General features: G+C 35.4%; 1 protein-coding gene across 2 annotated transcripts; it reads left to right on the forward strand.

The window, feature by feature from the left end:
- The first annotated feature begins 1254 nt into the window (after positions 1–1254).
- Positions 1255–10673, forward strand: LOC135692671 (protein artemis). Of its 2 annotated transcripts, XM_065210912.2 has the most exons (16): positions 1291–1946; positions 2599–2650; positions 3797–3881; positions 4186–4239; positions 4327–4388; positions 5341–5381; positions 5480–5540; positions 5765–5837; positions 6717–6754; positions 6976–7078; positions 7646–7753; positions 8062–8192; positions 8457–8517; positions 8606–8697; positions 9580–9710; positions 9990–10673. In XM_065210912.2, exons 1-16 carry the CDS (start codon positions 1838–1840, stop codon positions 10145–10147), a joined length of 1359 nt encoding a protein of 452 aa, XP_065066984.2. In that variant the 5' UTR covers positions 1291–1837; the 3' UTR covers positions 10148–10673. The 2 variants fall into 2 exon arrangements, with proteins under 2 accessions (XP_065066985.2, XP_065066984.2); XM_065210913.2 differs by lacking the exons at positions 9580–9710; positions 9990–10673 and having other exon boundaries at positions 1255–1946; positions 8594–8697.
- Positions 10674–15981: the final 5308 nt, after the last annotated feature.

Genomic DNA, 15981 nt, shown 5'->3' on the forward strand with positions numbered 1-15981 from the left:
TTCACTGAATTGAATTGAATCTCTATTGAATTGAATTGAATCTCTAATGAATTGGATTGAATCTCTATTGAATTGGATTTAATCTTGATTTGGTAAAACGTGATGCAGCGATTGCTGATACAAATTGGATATAATAGCCTCTATGTGGAAAGAGCTTATTGATTTGCAAGAGGGTCTGTGGTATGATATTGCCAATGTAACAATAAATATTTTATAATGAGCTATGGTCACACAAGACAATATTCAAAAACAAGTCTTTGATTGGGATAGCACTCAAGTTGAATTATGCCACTCAGCATCCAGTGAAAAACCCAATTAGAGTGCTGCCTAGTAATTAACACTGTCATTAGTTATACATACCCAGCATTCATTAATGCATGATGTTGAACAAAGGGCCATATTGTGCCGGGTGAAAACCGTATATCATGGTTCAAGCGAACGTGCTTAGAGCATCATGGTCAAAAAAGATTTGTAAAACAAATTCATCACAATGAGCCTGTACTTTTTATATTCACTTAAGTAACCTTCAGCTACTCTCTTACACAATATAATTTACTTAGTACTTTTCACCACTGAAGCCTTTGGTGTACAACAACCAACCCCCTTTCAAACCTTTTAAGAAAGTGAATTGGTACACAGATAAGGGTTTTAGTAATATGACCGTAAATTATACTTAATGATTTACTAAAATTTAGGGTATTAACTTGTTGCTGTAAAGCAAAACAACCCTCTCTGCAAAACGCACCCGCATGACAGGACTCATGCTATGCTGTCTATTGCGAATTTGCGATGCTGGTTTGAATCGCAAAATTTATGCATTTGCGCAGTGATGAAAAGGCCAAAGGTAAGAAGAAAACGAATACGATAGTCTTGTAATAATGATGATGAAAATGATGAAAAAATTTAAATTCAATTACACAACAGTTATAAACCATTAAGCTCAAGCCATTCACTTTGATATAGGTAAACACCAATTTATCCAATATGGGCCCTGGCGCACTAGCAACTGTGACATAAATCACTTGTTTTCTAACAAAAGGTGCTCAACTCCTATAAGAGCGCCAAGCAATTCATATAAGTTCTTTCCTTCCCAGGTTTGACGAAGATAATCTCATTTTCAATCAATATTCTCCATTCAATATCGACATTAAATATTTCCGATCCCGCGGGAAATCATCCTTCCCAACGAATAGAAATAATAACATAATTTCACCATCTCGCGGTCCACAGAAATTCAGGCCCGTGGCCAATGGGTGGCGGGCGGGTTCAGTGAGTCCCAAAAGTGACCCTCAATCGTGCCCACCGTGTGAAAAATGATGATCTATCTCTGATAATTCAATGATAGTTCTAAAAACGTTCCAAAGGTATTTTGCATAATGTTTCGGTTATAATTAGGGACTCTTTTGCGCAGGTAAAAGTATGATCTGATTTATGAAAAGTGCCCCTTTCCTTTTCTCTTTGATTTAGTTTTTTGATAGAATTGATTTTGCAGATGTTTTCGCCGTGGCACCGTAAAATAATCCTATAATTTGTACTCGCCGGGAAGCTGATATTGAGTTCTGGTAGGTTTTTGCCATATGGTTTTTTCCACTGATAGATCAGTGGTTTTTGCCAGTTCTTGCGCAGCTAAGGGCTGTTGCTTTTGCGGAGGAGGCGATAACCATGTTCAATTGAAAAATGGCGGGACTATGAGTTGAGTTTAACAGGAAACATTAGAAATAACTTATTTTCTTACTAATTATTGTCATCTCTACACATTTCAAGCAGTTCAAGAAACCTTTCGAATCTGGGGATGAATCTGTTACTGAGTGGTACGCGGTGAAGGAAGAGGGAAAATATGAGCGTGTTCCAAGGAAAGCTACATGGCTACCCGCTGATTTCCGTGGACAATTTCACCAAAGAAACATTCAGCTGTACTGCTTTTTTCCTCTCACATTGTCACACAGGTAATTAAGATAAACAGCTTTGTGCCAAAAGATTATGCTTTGATTGGTGTAGGGGATGCGACACTCATCTAATATTTCAGACACGTTTCAGACTAGCTATAGTTTAACCCAGTTGTGTAGTCATAAATTCTTAGAAAGTAAATGCAAAAGTTGAAAAACAAAACCAGTGTTTCATTAGCTCTTTCAAGAAAATTATAATATTTTGTGCTTTTTAAAACATCTCTTCGTTGAACATTTAACTGGTTGCGTCATATACTTCATGCATCTCATCTTAGTGATATATGGGCTGTTCTGCAGATCATCTTTTTGTCCCTTTCGTATCCAATATATTGAAATTGGTATCCACTAAGTGATCTTCATTGTCCAATTTTTTGTTTTCCATTTTGTCCACATGGCCTGTCCACTTGCCACTCATATTTTTTTCTGAGTTTTATGTAAAGTCAAAACCTTTGGTGTGTGATACTACCCAGTTTTACCCAATTCAAACAACTGAAGAATAATAGTTTGATATTTTCAGGTGTACTAATACCTTTACCCTTATTAATCTTGAAGATATATGAAATAATAATGGTTGGATAAAAATATCAAGAGCCATACTTGAATACTTATGGAAAGTGTTTATAAAACCAATCCTAAATTAAATGTTTTTTAGATCATATGGATGGCCTGGTTTCTGAAGCCTTTCTTGACTTTCTACAATCAAAGTGAGCTTTCCCCTGCTTTTCTGCCTCTATTTTTGCAAAATTAAGGATTTTTTTCAAATTTGTTGTCAATATTTTTCAATTTTTTCTTGCTACTATTTTTACTTCTGCCTTTAGACTCATTGAGAGATAATGTACCAGGAAAATTTGGATGCATTGCACATGTATGCTAAAGGTTTTCAAAAGCTGAGATTTTGTTACCAAGTTTGTAAACCAAATGCATTACATTTTATGCAAAAGCTTTTTGTTAGAAAGATTCCAATATGCCAGTTTCATTTTAACAAGAGTCTGCCATATACCAGCAGACATATTTCTGCCTGTTTAGATTTTTCTCTGAGTTATATATATACTTAAATGAAGTTATGTTCAGACCTTTCCTGGAGACCTGTCCTATAGGCTATAGCCCACGCAAACCTCAGGCAAAATGAATTTGCGAGGACTTTTTCTGCCCGCTCAGTTTTTCAAACCAATGTTCCCATTTAATCTACACAGTTTAGCTTCCCAATGTTTGTACTACTTACCACTAAATATCAGGGTGTTAGTAAATAAAGGGAAAATGGTCTTTCATGTCTATGTGTTTATCACATGTTAACAAATTATTATCTGCTAAAACTTGCAATGGAATAGGAAATGTTTTCACATGAAAGGAATTACATATAGCGTAGTTAGTGCTACAAATAATTGAAGTTTGACAGCATGGTTTAACAAATAATTAAATGTTACACCATGCTATCAAATACGAAACAATTCTTTCCAAGTCACAACATATAAATTATACATTCCCAAAAAATCCACATTTGGCCAGCAAAACCTAATAAAACTTTGCTATATTCCAAAAAAAGTCATGTTCCTCTTTTGTCTCATTTTAAGGAGTGGTAATACTGAATTTAAAGGTAGTAATCACACAAAAATGCCTTCCTAAGGTGAATAATGTTTAAAGAATTGGCAAGGTAATGTACTTTTGCCTTTGTAAATACTCAAATAAAAGAAGATTAACAAAAGTTCTGCAAGGGGTAAATAGCCTACGCAGCCAAATTGGCAAGGGCTTTATAGCCCACGTTGTTTTTTCTAGTGATAACAGCAAGTTTTAATTTAACTGTGTTAAATTCTTCAAATGCATTTCAATCTACTTCTTTTATCTGTGTTTAGAAAGAAAATCCACCTGTATTGTTCAGAGACAACTAAAAATCTATTGCAAAGTGATTCAAATTTGAGGATTCTATGCCCCCATGTGGTATGTGATAAAATATTTATATAAATTTATATATGCTGTTAGTAGCAATTTGGAGTGTCTTGCGTACTTCAGTCATCAGGTAACGTATAAATCTGAAGAAGACTAAAAGTTGAAGGATGCAAAATTATTTTCTATGGTGTCTTAGATCAGTTTTATATGGATATCCATGTAATATTTTCAGTCAATTCATAGCACCAGTAATAAGAAGGATCTTTTTATTGTGGATGTCAAATTTTAGTATAATGTTGATTACTAAATTTGTATTTTATTTGCTTATTGACCACTATAAAATTCATTTTGGCAGGAAGGGATTCCAATCAGTCAACCCACCATGATTGACATCCCCGAGAGAGATATGGTTAGTTTTGTTCACCATCTTACATTATCATACTTAGTACTGAAACCAAGTTTCCCTTTTCATAACATTAAATGTCTTTTTTTGCAGAGCAAATCAGATTCAGTCCTTGTAACACTTATTCCAGCTGGACATTGTGTTGGATCAGTCATGTGAGACATTTAATCTTTTTTCAATGGTTGAAAGTTTTTCAATCTAGATCTTGTACATGCCACTCTTACATGCGTGCCCTTTGGTGAGATCTCAATTGTTTCAAAATTGCAACTGCACCGAAAACTTTAGCATTAAATTGTCTCAATTACGTTTTCGTAGTTCATTTGGAATCTTTTCCTTTCTTGTTAAACTTATGAGAATCCATGATTCGAACTGTTAACAATAAACAGATTGTCTTTCCAGCCCCATAATCCTGATTCATTTCTCTAGATTTAAGGCAAATTTTTTAGATACCGTAAATCCTCGAATTGCCCCCCCCCCCCCTCGAAAAAGCCCCCGCTGCTACCGTATATTCTCGAATTGGACCCCTCAATTTTACGGTTTTTGCCATCTGAGGTTGCCTATGGCGTTTTATTGAATTACCACGACAAATTCGTACTTTTGGTAGTAATTAATTAAATGCTCATAAAGAAATTCCTACTAAAATAAACAAGGTCTTTTAATAACGTCTTCTTATTATGTAAAATAATTTTATAAGCCCCCCCCTAGTATAAGCCCCCCTCTCGAATAAGCCCCCGTCCTAAAATATCAAAAATAAATAAGCCCCAGGGGGCTAATTCGAGGATTTACGGTAATCAATATGCAGAAACAATGTAAAATGACTTTAGCAATCTAATATGAATTGATTGAATTGAACGCCAATATTAAAAAATAAAGCAAAGTTGCCAAATAGTTGACCCTGGTAGATTGGGCATCATCAATGTAAAACAATTAATCCTATTTCAAGGTCTGTTATACCTTGCATTTGATGTCATTTACAGTTCAAAGCTTGTCTTGGTGTTAGCTTGTTTTTGGTTCTCCTTTTCTTCAACTTCTACCCAGTGGCAGCCTATTCTCAGCTAAGCTATTATTTTGACATGACATAGTTATTATTCTTTTTCTCCATTATAGGTTTCTTTTTGAGGGTCAGAAAGGAGCAGTGTTGTACACCGGTAATACAATTAGCACCAATCTTGTCTTTTAAATGCAATTTTTAATCATCATTTGTCGTATTTTGGCATTTGCAGTATCATATGTTTTTCCTTCGAAGGTGATTTCAGAATGAAGAAAGGAGATATAAAAAGAATCGAATGTTTGCAGACCAACAAAATGTAAGTAAAATCTAAAATATAATTAGACTCTTTTTAAAAATACAATTAAAGAATGACATTTTAATTCTCTCATCAAGATTTCTGAATATTCATCATCACCAATTTGTATGTTAGCTTTTGTATAATAATAAAAATAAACATCATCATCATCATCATCATCATCATCATCATCATCATCATAATCATCATCATCATCAGAATCTCATTATGATCAATTATTGCAGCGTGAAAAAGATATCAGAGCTCTACATAGATACAACATTTTGCACTCCTTCGATTCAGTGGCTGCCATCACGAGTAAGTGCACAAAGAACCAATTTTTATTTTGTCCATTTTAGAGGCCCTTCACATGAAACTTTTAGCCTGGTTTGAAACTCACGCCGGTCTGAGTTCATTAGTGGTGTGCTAATTTCCTTCACGTTCACATGGATATTTCAAATCGGTTGGAATTGATTTTTAAATACTGCGTTTTCACACATTGAAGGATCAGGCGTTGGAACAGGAAGTTTTTCAAGTAATTTTAATGTAAAAACAAGAAATTCATTTTATGAAGAAGTGAAGATATTGTAAGAGCACTGGACGCCTAAAGAAACGATAGACATATAATAAAGATGTGTGTGGCATGGTGTAATGTTACCAGGGGAATGGCTAGCGAACTTTAGAATGTCAACGGAAGAATCTTGAACGTAGCATGAATCTTGAGACCGTACAGTTTTGATTTTGTAAGTTCAGTTATCCCAAATTTGAAAAATCGTGTTCACATGAAAATTTCACGCCAGCTTAAAAATTCAAACCGGTTTGAAAAAACCGAATTGAATCTCAGGGCGGTGCGAGTTTCAATTCTCCCTTCTCGTGTGAACACAGGATTTGATCAAAGACCGAATGAAACTCAGGCCGGCGTGAGTTTCAAACCGGCCTGAAATTTCTTATTTGAAGGGCATCTTAGATTTACAGCATAGTCACCGTTTGATCAGGACTAAATTCTTTAATGCTCTAAATGTTAATATTGCATAATTAAATATAAAAAAGATTTACTTTTCTATAGCAGTAAACATTGCCTTGCTGAGCTATTGGCACTTTCTCTGAATCATGATCAGGATAATGAAAAATTGATGTAGTAACTTTTCTAACATTTTTGCCCTTATTATGTGCCACTTGCTAAACCTTTTTTTTAAGGAAGAGAGCAAAGAATCTATAATCAGTCTGATGAAGAGGTTAGTTCTTTCATACAATTTATTTTTGACTTACTTCGCTTTATTCCTTACTAAAAGCAAGAAAGCTTCTTTTTCTTTCACCGTCAGTATTATGTTTTTTGTTTGTTTATTGTCTCCTCTTTTTCTGTTGTTGTTTTGCTTTATTTGTTGCTTTCTTTGTTTTCAAGCTTAGTTTGATGTCAAACACGACCAGCAGTTTTACTCTTCTTTTCGCTTTTTAGTTGGCTGAAAAATGGAGACAACAAGGCAGTTTTTATCCAATGTAGTGCAAAATATGGTTACGAATATATCTTGAAAGAAATTGCAATCGCGTTCAACACAAAGGTTTGCTTTAAGACGAAGAGATCCTTTTCTCTCAGTTTTCTGTATGTTATTTTCTTTACTGGATGTGTTTCTAGTCACAACCACTTTGAACGGCGGAGCAATGCCAATTCGTTTGTTTCCGTTTGGTCATTTTGAACATGGTAAACAATATTTGAATTGTAGCAACTTTTGTATGCTTACGATACCAGATGATGGTGGAATGTACTTCATGGTATCTACATCGAATTATATTAATGTTCTGGTTAAAAATAAGCAACCGGAGAGATATGACTCTGTGTAAAGACAGATTGAGTGCTTTTAATTTACGAAACTTAATGTGATGGCTTGAAGAGAAGCAAAGGAAACACATAACAGTAAACACGGTGTACTTCCTTTTCTAGACTTGAAATGCGTGAACTTGCATCAGCCTTTCAAAAAACATCAAATTGTCTAAGTTAATAAGATGGTACAGCGATATAATGCTTAAGAAATTTTACCCAATCAGTAATTATAGCAAAAATGTTTATTCTCAAGTGAATGGTGTTTGTTTCTAGGGAGTTAAAATCTAATTATTGGTTCCGATTACAGATTCATGTTGATGGTCCTAAATTCGATTTGTACACCGCTATTCCTGGGATGAGTGACTTTGTCACATCGTTTGGGGAAGAGACCAAAATTCATTCTTGTCATTGGAAGGTACTTACAAACACTTTTTTTAATTTACGTCAAGTGTGCTACTTGGAGACAATTTACGACTAATTTTAAGAGTTTCTGATTCTAGAAAAGTTGATTTCCCGTTTTTTATTCAGAATTATGAAAACTTTAAGATTTCTTTAAGAATCGATTTTATGGTTGATAAAAGAATGGTCGGATGCAAAGGTCATATAAGATTTTGTCATCTATTATACAAAAAGTTATAGTCCTTTAAGTGTATTATAAAAGTATTCACCTGAGTGTTGATGGAAAGCTCTGCAAAGCTGTCTTTTTTATGTTTGCATTTTTAGAATTATTGCACCCAGTCATGTTTTCCATGTGGAGTCTCGCGAATTCGAGAAAAGCCGTTAAAAATCCTGAAGATTAAACCCTCTACCTTGTGGGTTTTCAAGAAGAAGGTGGTTCCAAATGACAATATCATGTTAGTAATCGAATTTTGTGATTTAGATTTTCATGGACAATGTTACAAAAAGGGATGGAATATTGATTGCAGCCATATTATTAATAGCAATTTGATAGAAAGTCAGATTGATACAGCCATAACGAGGCCAAGAATGCTTGATAAAGTGAGCCCTTTGAAGGTCAAGGCACCAATACTTGAATTGAAGCTAATTGAAGCTAAACATAACAACTAAAACTCACAAACGAGAAGCAATGAACTGATTCTTCTCATATTTGTCTCTAGATATGATGAAAAACTTGGTGTTCACAGAGTTGTACATTCCATGCATTCTTCTTTTGAGGAGGTGAGTTATTTTTCTTCTTTTATTAAGTATTTTTTTTCTTAAATGTTCACTCATTTCAAATTTTCAAAAACTTCAGTTTTCTTTTTAGATATGTGACATCGTTTCATATCTTCAACCAAGCTATTTGTACCCAACTGTGGTTCCGGTGGATGCTGATGACATCGTTGAAGCCTATGAACGGTAACTTTGTTTTTTCAGTTAACATGCGTAAAGAATGATGAAACGAATGCGTGGTAAATGAAAACGGTTAGGGGTGCTGTTATAGGAAAAGCTTTATGAAATATATTCGCTTTTTGTTCGCTCATTTATCGTTCGCTTTAAATGACATGCTCAAATAGCAACGTGTTCTTCTTATCTGCCTAAAAACATAGTTTAACCCGCTTAGTCTTTTTTAGTTTCAAAAGTTTTAGTTTCAAAATTAAAAAATTCGTTAAACTTTTGACTATTGAAACTTTGGCGTTACACTTTGATAGCAGCAAATTAATTTTTGCTAGACAAGTTCACCTATATAAATATACCAACGAAGTACACCAACGAAGCTGGGGGAATATTTCGACGAGCGAATCTTAATAAAGATGTCAATCCAACTTCACAAAAGGCGAATTCCTTACAGCAATAAATATGCACTAGAAAGAAAGAAAGCACGCAGTTTCTCGTAGCGTTGTCGTTTTTATGATAGATGCATGGTGATTTTGAATAAATCTTTCAAAACATAGATAAATATTTGATTTCATTCCATCGTTTTTGTGTAGCGTTGAAGATTAAGTCTTGCAATAAAAATGCAAAGAAGTTGAATTGTCTCCGCAGACTCCAGTTGAATTTAACCGCTGAATTAAACCGTTGAACAAATCTGGCTTCTGGTCGCAAACTGATTCAGCTACAGAAATATTTCAAATTCGCCAAAAGTTACTGGGCTTTAATTGGCTCCAAAATAAATATCAGCAGATGCAGTGCGAGGTTGCAGTTAACATTGTGCTGATATAATATAATTCTTTCAGAGCTGAAAAGATAGTGATTTCGAAACTGGATTTTTACATTACAAAAATAATGTTGGTTTTTTAGCTTGAAGCACTTGTTTGTTGATGATGAAAAAGAATGTATGGAAGGCAGTGCAAGTTCGAAAGATGAAATCGAACGAACCGAAGGGGCCAGCTTTGATATTCCATGGCACAGCAAAGTATCACCCAAAAAAGGTAAAGAAGCGTTTGTAAAATGACGATGACATGAATATGTAAAAAGTCTGAAGGAAATTTAGTTGTCAAGGGAAAGCCGATCTTTAGCTGTCCAAGGAAGGACGAAGTTTAGTTATTCAATTCTAAAGTAGCCTTTTTTCTAACGTGTCAGATTAGTAGTTAAGTGTCAGTCTGCGTTGTAATGAACAGATGCATGTTGGGTTTTCAAGTGATATTTCTTACTGATGCTGCCTTTAGTTTTTATGTTATGAGCTTCAACGCTTTGACTAAAATTTGCAGCGTGGCTTTGTGAGAACGAACTGAAAATACATGATGAATTCCACTCGATGCCATGTGTGACGTCAGCTAAGCGAAAGAGAAAACTACAACCTTCGAATGGGCTCCCTGTCAGTAGTTCGAATGGCAATGAGGGTCTTCCCAAATGTGATTCAAAATAGAATTTACGTTTGCCAAAGAATTTTAAAGCAGATAAAGAAGAAAAGAAATTCGTTGGCTTCAACGGAAGACCAAAGCAGTGAGATCAGGCTGAAAAAGGTTTAAAAACAAGAAGACAAAACGAGACGTCCAGCATGACGAGTTGTTTGGTAACGAATGCGCAGCATTTTTCAACTTCAGTGAAGGGTTCGTCGCGTGGAAAGGATTGGTTTTATCGTAGAAGATAGTGAATGACTGTTTTGTAGCACTCCTTCAATTCTTCATTTAGCTGAAGAAGAGATGTACTCGTCTCAGAGTGTTCTCATCAATTAGTTTAAAGAATATGGTATAGTCGAACTTGTTCATGTCTTAGTCACTAAATAACCAGCATTGTATAGTAATATAAATCTGTAAAACTATGTAGATGAAAATATACTTGTATCAAACATGGTTTAGTCTAATCTATATTTCATTGGAATGTTGATTACCACGTTGGATTGTCATTTTTGGAATTAAACTCACGTTTTTCATTTTCATCCTCAAACTGAAGTTTATATTACAACTGCTGTTTCAATCTCTTCCTGATGATTATTTTTGCCTGAGAACATCAAAAAAATCACCACTTAATCATTGAAAATTATGACCAAGAGATAGGAAATAGTTATCTAATAACTAAATAAAAAGATAAAATTTCGGAATAACTTCAGCACTTTTGGAACAACGAAGGGGACCCCTGTTCCAGTAAACTCTTTGGTCAGCATTTCATGCGCTTTATTAAAGTAGGTAAAAACAAAAAAGTCATAAAAAACTGCGTGAAGGTATCACGGAGAGGATAACCTAAAATTAGTGACAGGGAAATTCTACAGAAATAGCGCCTATAGGAGATTTGACCCCCGTCTTTTAAAGGTGTCATATTGAGATTTTATAAAATCTGCTATCAGACTGCATTGAAAAACATCTTAACTATACCAGAATCATGTTTCTTTGATGTAGAGAAAGGATAGAAACAGTCAAGGCTGCAGTTCACATGATTCAAAACTGACCGTAACCCCCGGTTTGGGAAAATGCCCATATTTGGTAAACGCAGCAGGTATTCGCCTTTTGCCAAAAATTTTCTCATTACCAGAGGGTAAGGTTAGCTAAAAGTCATGGTGGCAAAAAGTTCGGAGAGATGTTACCCTTGCTGTAATACACGTCTGGTCTACTATGCTCGCGCCAAAGATTGCAGAGGTGAAGTACACTTTGATTGGCCTACAAGATGTTTGCATAAGTCAAACAAGCGGTGATTGGCTCTCGAGGGACAAACAAGTTAAATGCCCAGAAAATACGGACCAGATAAATGCCTAGAATCGCCACTCGAATATTCTGTGCAGAAGCCGAAAGATAGTCAGCAAAATATATGCCCTGTCTTCTGCATGTTGTTGGTATGAACGGGGGCAGGTCTAGGACGTACGTTGCTAAAAAATTTACCAAGGAAGTTATTGATTAAAACTTTTGATAGTTTCTATTTTATTTTGTTGTTGTAAAGATCTGACTTATGCTTCTGCAAAGGTTGCTGTAGTCCGGATCCGCCTCTGATTTCACCTCAGAAAAGTATATTTCTTGACAATCCCAGAGCTTCCTGTGCTCCAAATCCATGTTTTAGATCAACCCTCGTAGATGTTCCCACTATAAGCAAATATTATCTGCACACAGGAACGTCGTATGCTATCCAACACAAATCTGCCTTCATTGTCTTTATTTCAAAAATTGTGATTTCATAATTTTTATAGCTTATATGCTCTCGAGCCCTTGGAATACCATATCTCATTTGTTTATTTGTGGAAGTTTACCTCCTTACTGAAGCTGTCAACAAAGTTTGTCAAGGCCTATTCAGGGTTCTCGAAAACGTATTAAGTTCTTTTTCTCTCAAATTCTCTCAATGATATCTGCAACTGATAAGGGCATACTGCCCAAATATCAGTAATAAGGAAAATGAAAATAAATATCAAACTTGTTAGTCCAGTGGCTGGAAGGGGAGCATTACCACCTAAAAGGAGACTTACGCAAAAACCTATAGTTTATGTTACCACGTGCATCCGTGAAATCTTTAGTACAAGAGGCCGTGCTGTAGTTGTTTGTTGTCTCACTCACGATACTTTAAAAGGTCCTAATAAGATGCGATATCCAGATGGAATAATCCTCTGTTTCATAGGAAAAAATGGCTTATTGACTTCACTCATTTGACATCTCTGTGCTGCCACGTGAAATCTTGCCCTCTTTTTTACAGTTCTGTTTATGTTTCAAATTGATTAACATTGATTTGATTGTGGAACCCTTAAATTAAGTTTCTGTTCTTCAGAACCTATTCTTCTCGTTAGACTCTCATCAATGTTTTCAATTCAATAATATACAGTAGAAACCCGCATAAAAGAACCTAGATTTTTTTCTGGCGGCCTGAATAGGTTCTTAATTACCAGGCTACTATTCGAAATTCCAGTCTAAAAGGTTCTTAACAAGGTTCTTATATACGTACAGGTCTTGCACACATTGTTTTTCACCGTAATAATTCTAATGGACACACTTACACCAGCTTTGTTTTGCATGTTAAATTTCAACCAATAAAATGAATTCGTGTTGTTAGGTTGTCCAATTAGAATGCAACAGAGCTACCATAACAATTCTAAAAAACTTTTTTCTTATATATAAGAACCTTTACAAATTTCAGCCTCTTGGGGGTTCTTAGTTATGGGTTAAAAAGATTAAATTTCAGCCTCAAGGTTCTTATAAAAACAGGTTCTTTTATGCGGGTTTCTACTGTAATTTGAAGACCATGAAATATTTTAGTTGATGCTAATTACAAACCATATACGATGTTCCCCTTTCGTACCTTTCTCAGGGTGTGAAAGAATCATGTAAAAGAAAGTTTTGAATGCTTAGGGTATGCACAGTTGGCAAGCTTCTAACCTTTTGATACAGGGTGTCGATGTCGACTTTTGGGTCCTTTCTCTGTTTGCGAATCCCCAACTTGAAAGTCACAGTTTTCTCCTCCATATGTTCCTTCTCTAAGAGCTTGTTCCTTGAAATCATCTTCTTTTTTGGGTCTCCATTTGCACTAATTTTTGTTTTTATTTGAACGATATGCTGCTGGTAGCAATTTGCAAATGTTAGCAGCTCTTCCCTGAGCATTTCCAACCTAACATTCACTAAACTTGAAATCTTGAAAAGAAGGTTCTTATTGTTCTCCTTCTTCATCTTTGTGTCAAAAAATCTTCTTGGCTCTAGCATTGCTAAATCCTGATACAGGTCTCTATTCTTCGAGAACCTTCTGTCCATCTCCTCTCATCTGTGTTTGAGGCTGTAACCAAATGGTAGTGATGACTCCTTATGTTTTCTTTTTTTATTTCCTGTTTTGAATTTTACATTATTTTCATAGATTGGAGCCCCCTCCCCAATAATTGCAATATATCCTGTAAAACAGTGTACTAAATGGGAATAAATACAAGGGGCATCCGCCGCCACCCCCCCCCCCCCCCTCCCAATATGAATTTCGTTCCCACATCACTGTCTCTGACATTTGCTGTTTCATATTATCAGAATATGGATTAAAAATGTGACTGATATCAATTCATAACTAAAACATGGATGTTTTTAATCAAGCAATTTTTGTCAGTTCCAGGTCAAATACCCTGGGTACCAGAGCTACATAAACTCGAGAGCGGAAATAAAAGCTAAGAGCACGCTCCTCCGCTTCTCTGCTTGGCATTCTGTCCAGGGCTCAAATAATGGAAACCAGGGCCTGGATGGTCTGAAAAGGGGCGAAACTTCACTATTTTTATTAGGGGGGTATGAAGCTTAGATGCCCATTAAAAGGGCTTGTCGTGCTTGATGAATGGGCGTGTCATGCATGAACTTCATTTTTAGGGCACATCGCCTCAAGGGCTGAAATCATCGGGGACCGCGAAAGAGGATCACTAAATATGTTAGGCCTTTAGACTGTTTGTTTACAGTTGAAAAATATGCTTCTAGTTTATCTGGTATTGGCTATTAACATTTCTTTCCGAAAAGCAAGCATTTGTAAGGTCTGTCTTTTCTATAAAAGAAAAATAGTTTTCACTTTCTAAATTACCTATCTATTAAAAGAGCAATTTCAAAAAAATATTGAAGTAGGGTTTTTATCTCAGTGGAACAACAAAACACAGCTTGGAAATTTTGGAATTTAGAAGCAGCTACGCAGACTACAATGTTTCAAAAAAAAGAGCTTTAGTTGCATTTTCTGAGTTTCATTTTCAACTTTCGGTTGCTCCTTAAGGAATTTAAACATTTTAGACACAAAAACACAAAGTCAGTAACTCTGAATTGACCATAACAAAAACCCACAAGCCAGTGGCGTCGCGTGGTAAAGTTAGGAGGGTGTACACCCCCACACGCTACGCCCCTGCCTCAAGCAAAGAAATGAATTTTTATTGGAAATATTTTACAGGTACACCTATCATCAAAGCTCAATTTTCATAATCATGGATATTTTTCAGAAATAGAAGAAACTCGAAAGTTTTTTGCATTCATATCTCAATTACAATTCCTTGACAAACTTTCTAATATTTCCCGCTTGAACTGTCGGCTTAAAACTTTCTGTTATTTGATACAGCTATTTGAATTTTTTTAGTCAAATAACCTTGGTGACTGTATGGTCATTTTTTGGTGAAAGGTGCAATACTTTCGGACCGTAAGTGTAAAACCTTAAGAGATTCTCGGGGCATAACTTCTTATGAATGTTTGATGAAAGTTTCATACATTTGGAAAAGAAAGTATTGCTTGATTTTTCTTATAAACGTATTCCGAGATGGCATATCCTTCATTCTTTGATTTATGATACTTCTAAAATTGTCAGTGTTCCATGGGCTCCGACGCAGGATGGAAAGTGGGGGCGGGTCAAGGGAAAATTTAGCAATCATAACAAAAGATTTTGAAAAGAGCTCTCTTGTTTTGCAAAAAGTGGGGGGGGGGGGGCTTGCCCTGTGTTAATTTCCTTCTTACATCAAACACGCTTTACTTTCCGTCTATACTTTCGCTACCGATCAATACTTCAGACTCTACTTTTGCATCTCGAGGCGAAGATAAACATGTGCACGTCGAGCTCGAGACCAAAGACAGAAATGTATATATGTTGCTGTTGCTTGCCTCGTTTCTGTTTGGTTTTCCCAACTGGGCGGAGATTGTAAAAAAGATGGGGGGAATAGACCATAAAATCAAAAACCACGCTGGGGCAAAAAGTAGCAATGAAAGTGCGACCTGAAGAACATTTCCAGATTTGCACGACCGATATATATTGGCAACCATAAATTTGCCCGACAAAATCTGCTTTTTTGAAAATAGGGGGGGGGGGGGAGGGGTGCAGCATTGTTGTAATGGATTTCATTTCATTTCATTTTATCAAAAATTCTCAGCAATTGATTACAATAATGCTTAGTGAATAAAAGATGCAAATTTAAGATTCAATTTTAAGAAAATGATTTACAATTTTTATAAAACATCATTTAACAAGAAGAGCTGATGGACATATGAAAATAACTCTGTGTAGAGCTTTCGAGCCATCTGCCCTCAGTGACATATTTTTATTAGCTATTAACCGAACATCTGAATTAAAGTAAAAAATATACAATTGCCAAATAATAAAGATTTAATAAATTTTTATACGTTTTCTAGAATTGCTTCGCTCTTTTATCAAAAATCAGAAAATCGAATCAAAAATTAAAAGGTAAAGTAAAATGAAATTAAGAAGAATAAAAGCAGAAAGTTCCGGAGTAAGGTTCTCATTGGTCCAATGGGTCATTTTGCCCAAAAGCTAACATTTAATAGCTGTCCAATAGCATACTTT

Source organism: Rhopilema esculentum, chromosome 3 (genome assembly GCF_057945365.1).
Source record: "Rhopilema esculentum isolate cy_ngs chromosome 3, ASM5794536v1, whole genome shotgun sequence".
In the NCBI taxonomy this organism is placed as follows: domain Eukaryota; kingdom Metazoa; phylum Cnidaria; class Scyphozoa; order Rhizostomeae; family Rhizostomatidae; genus Rhopilema; species Rhopilema esculentum.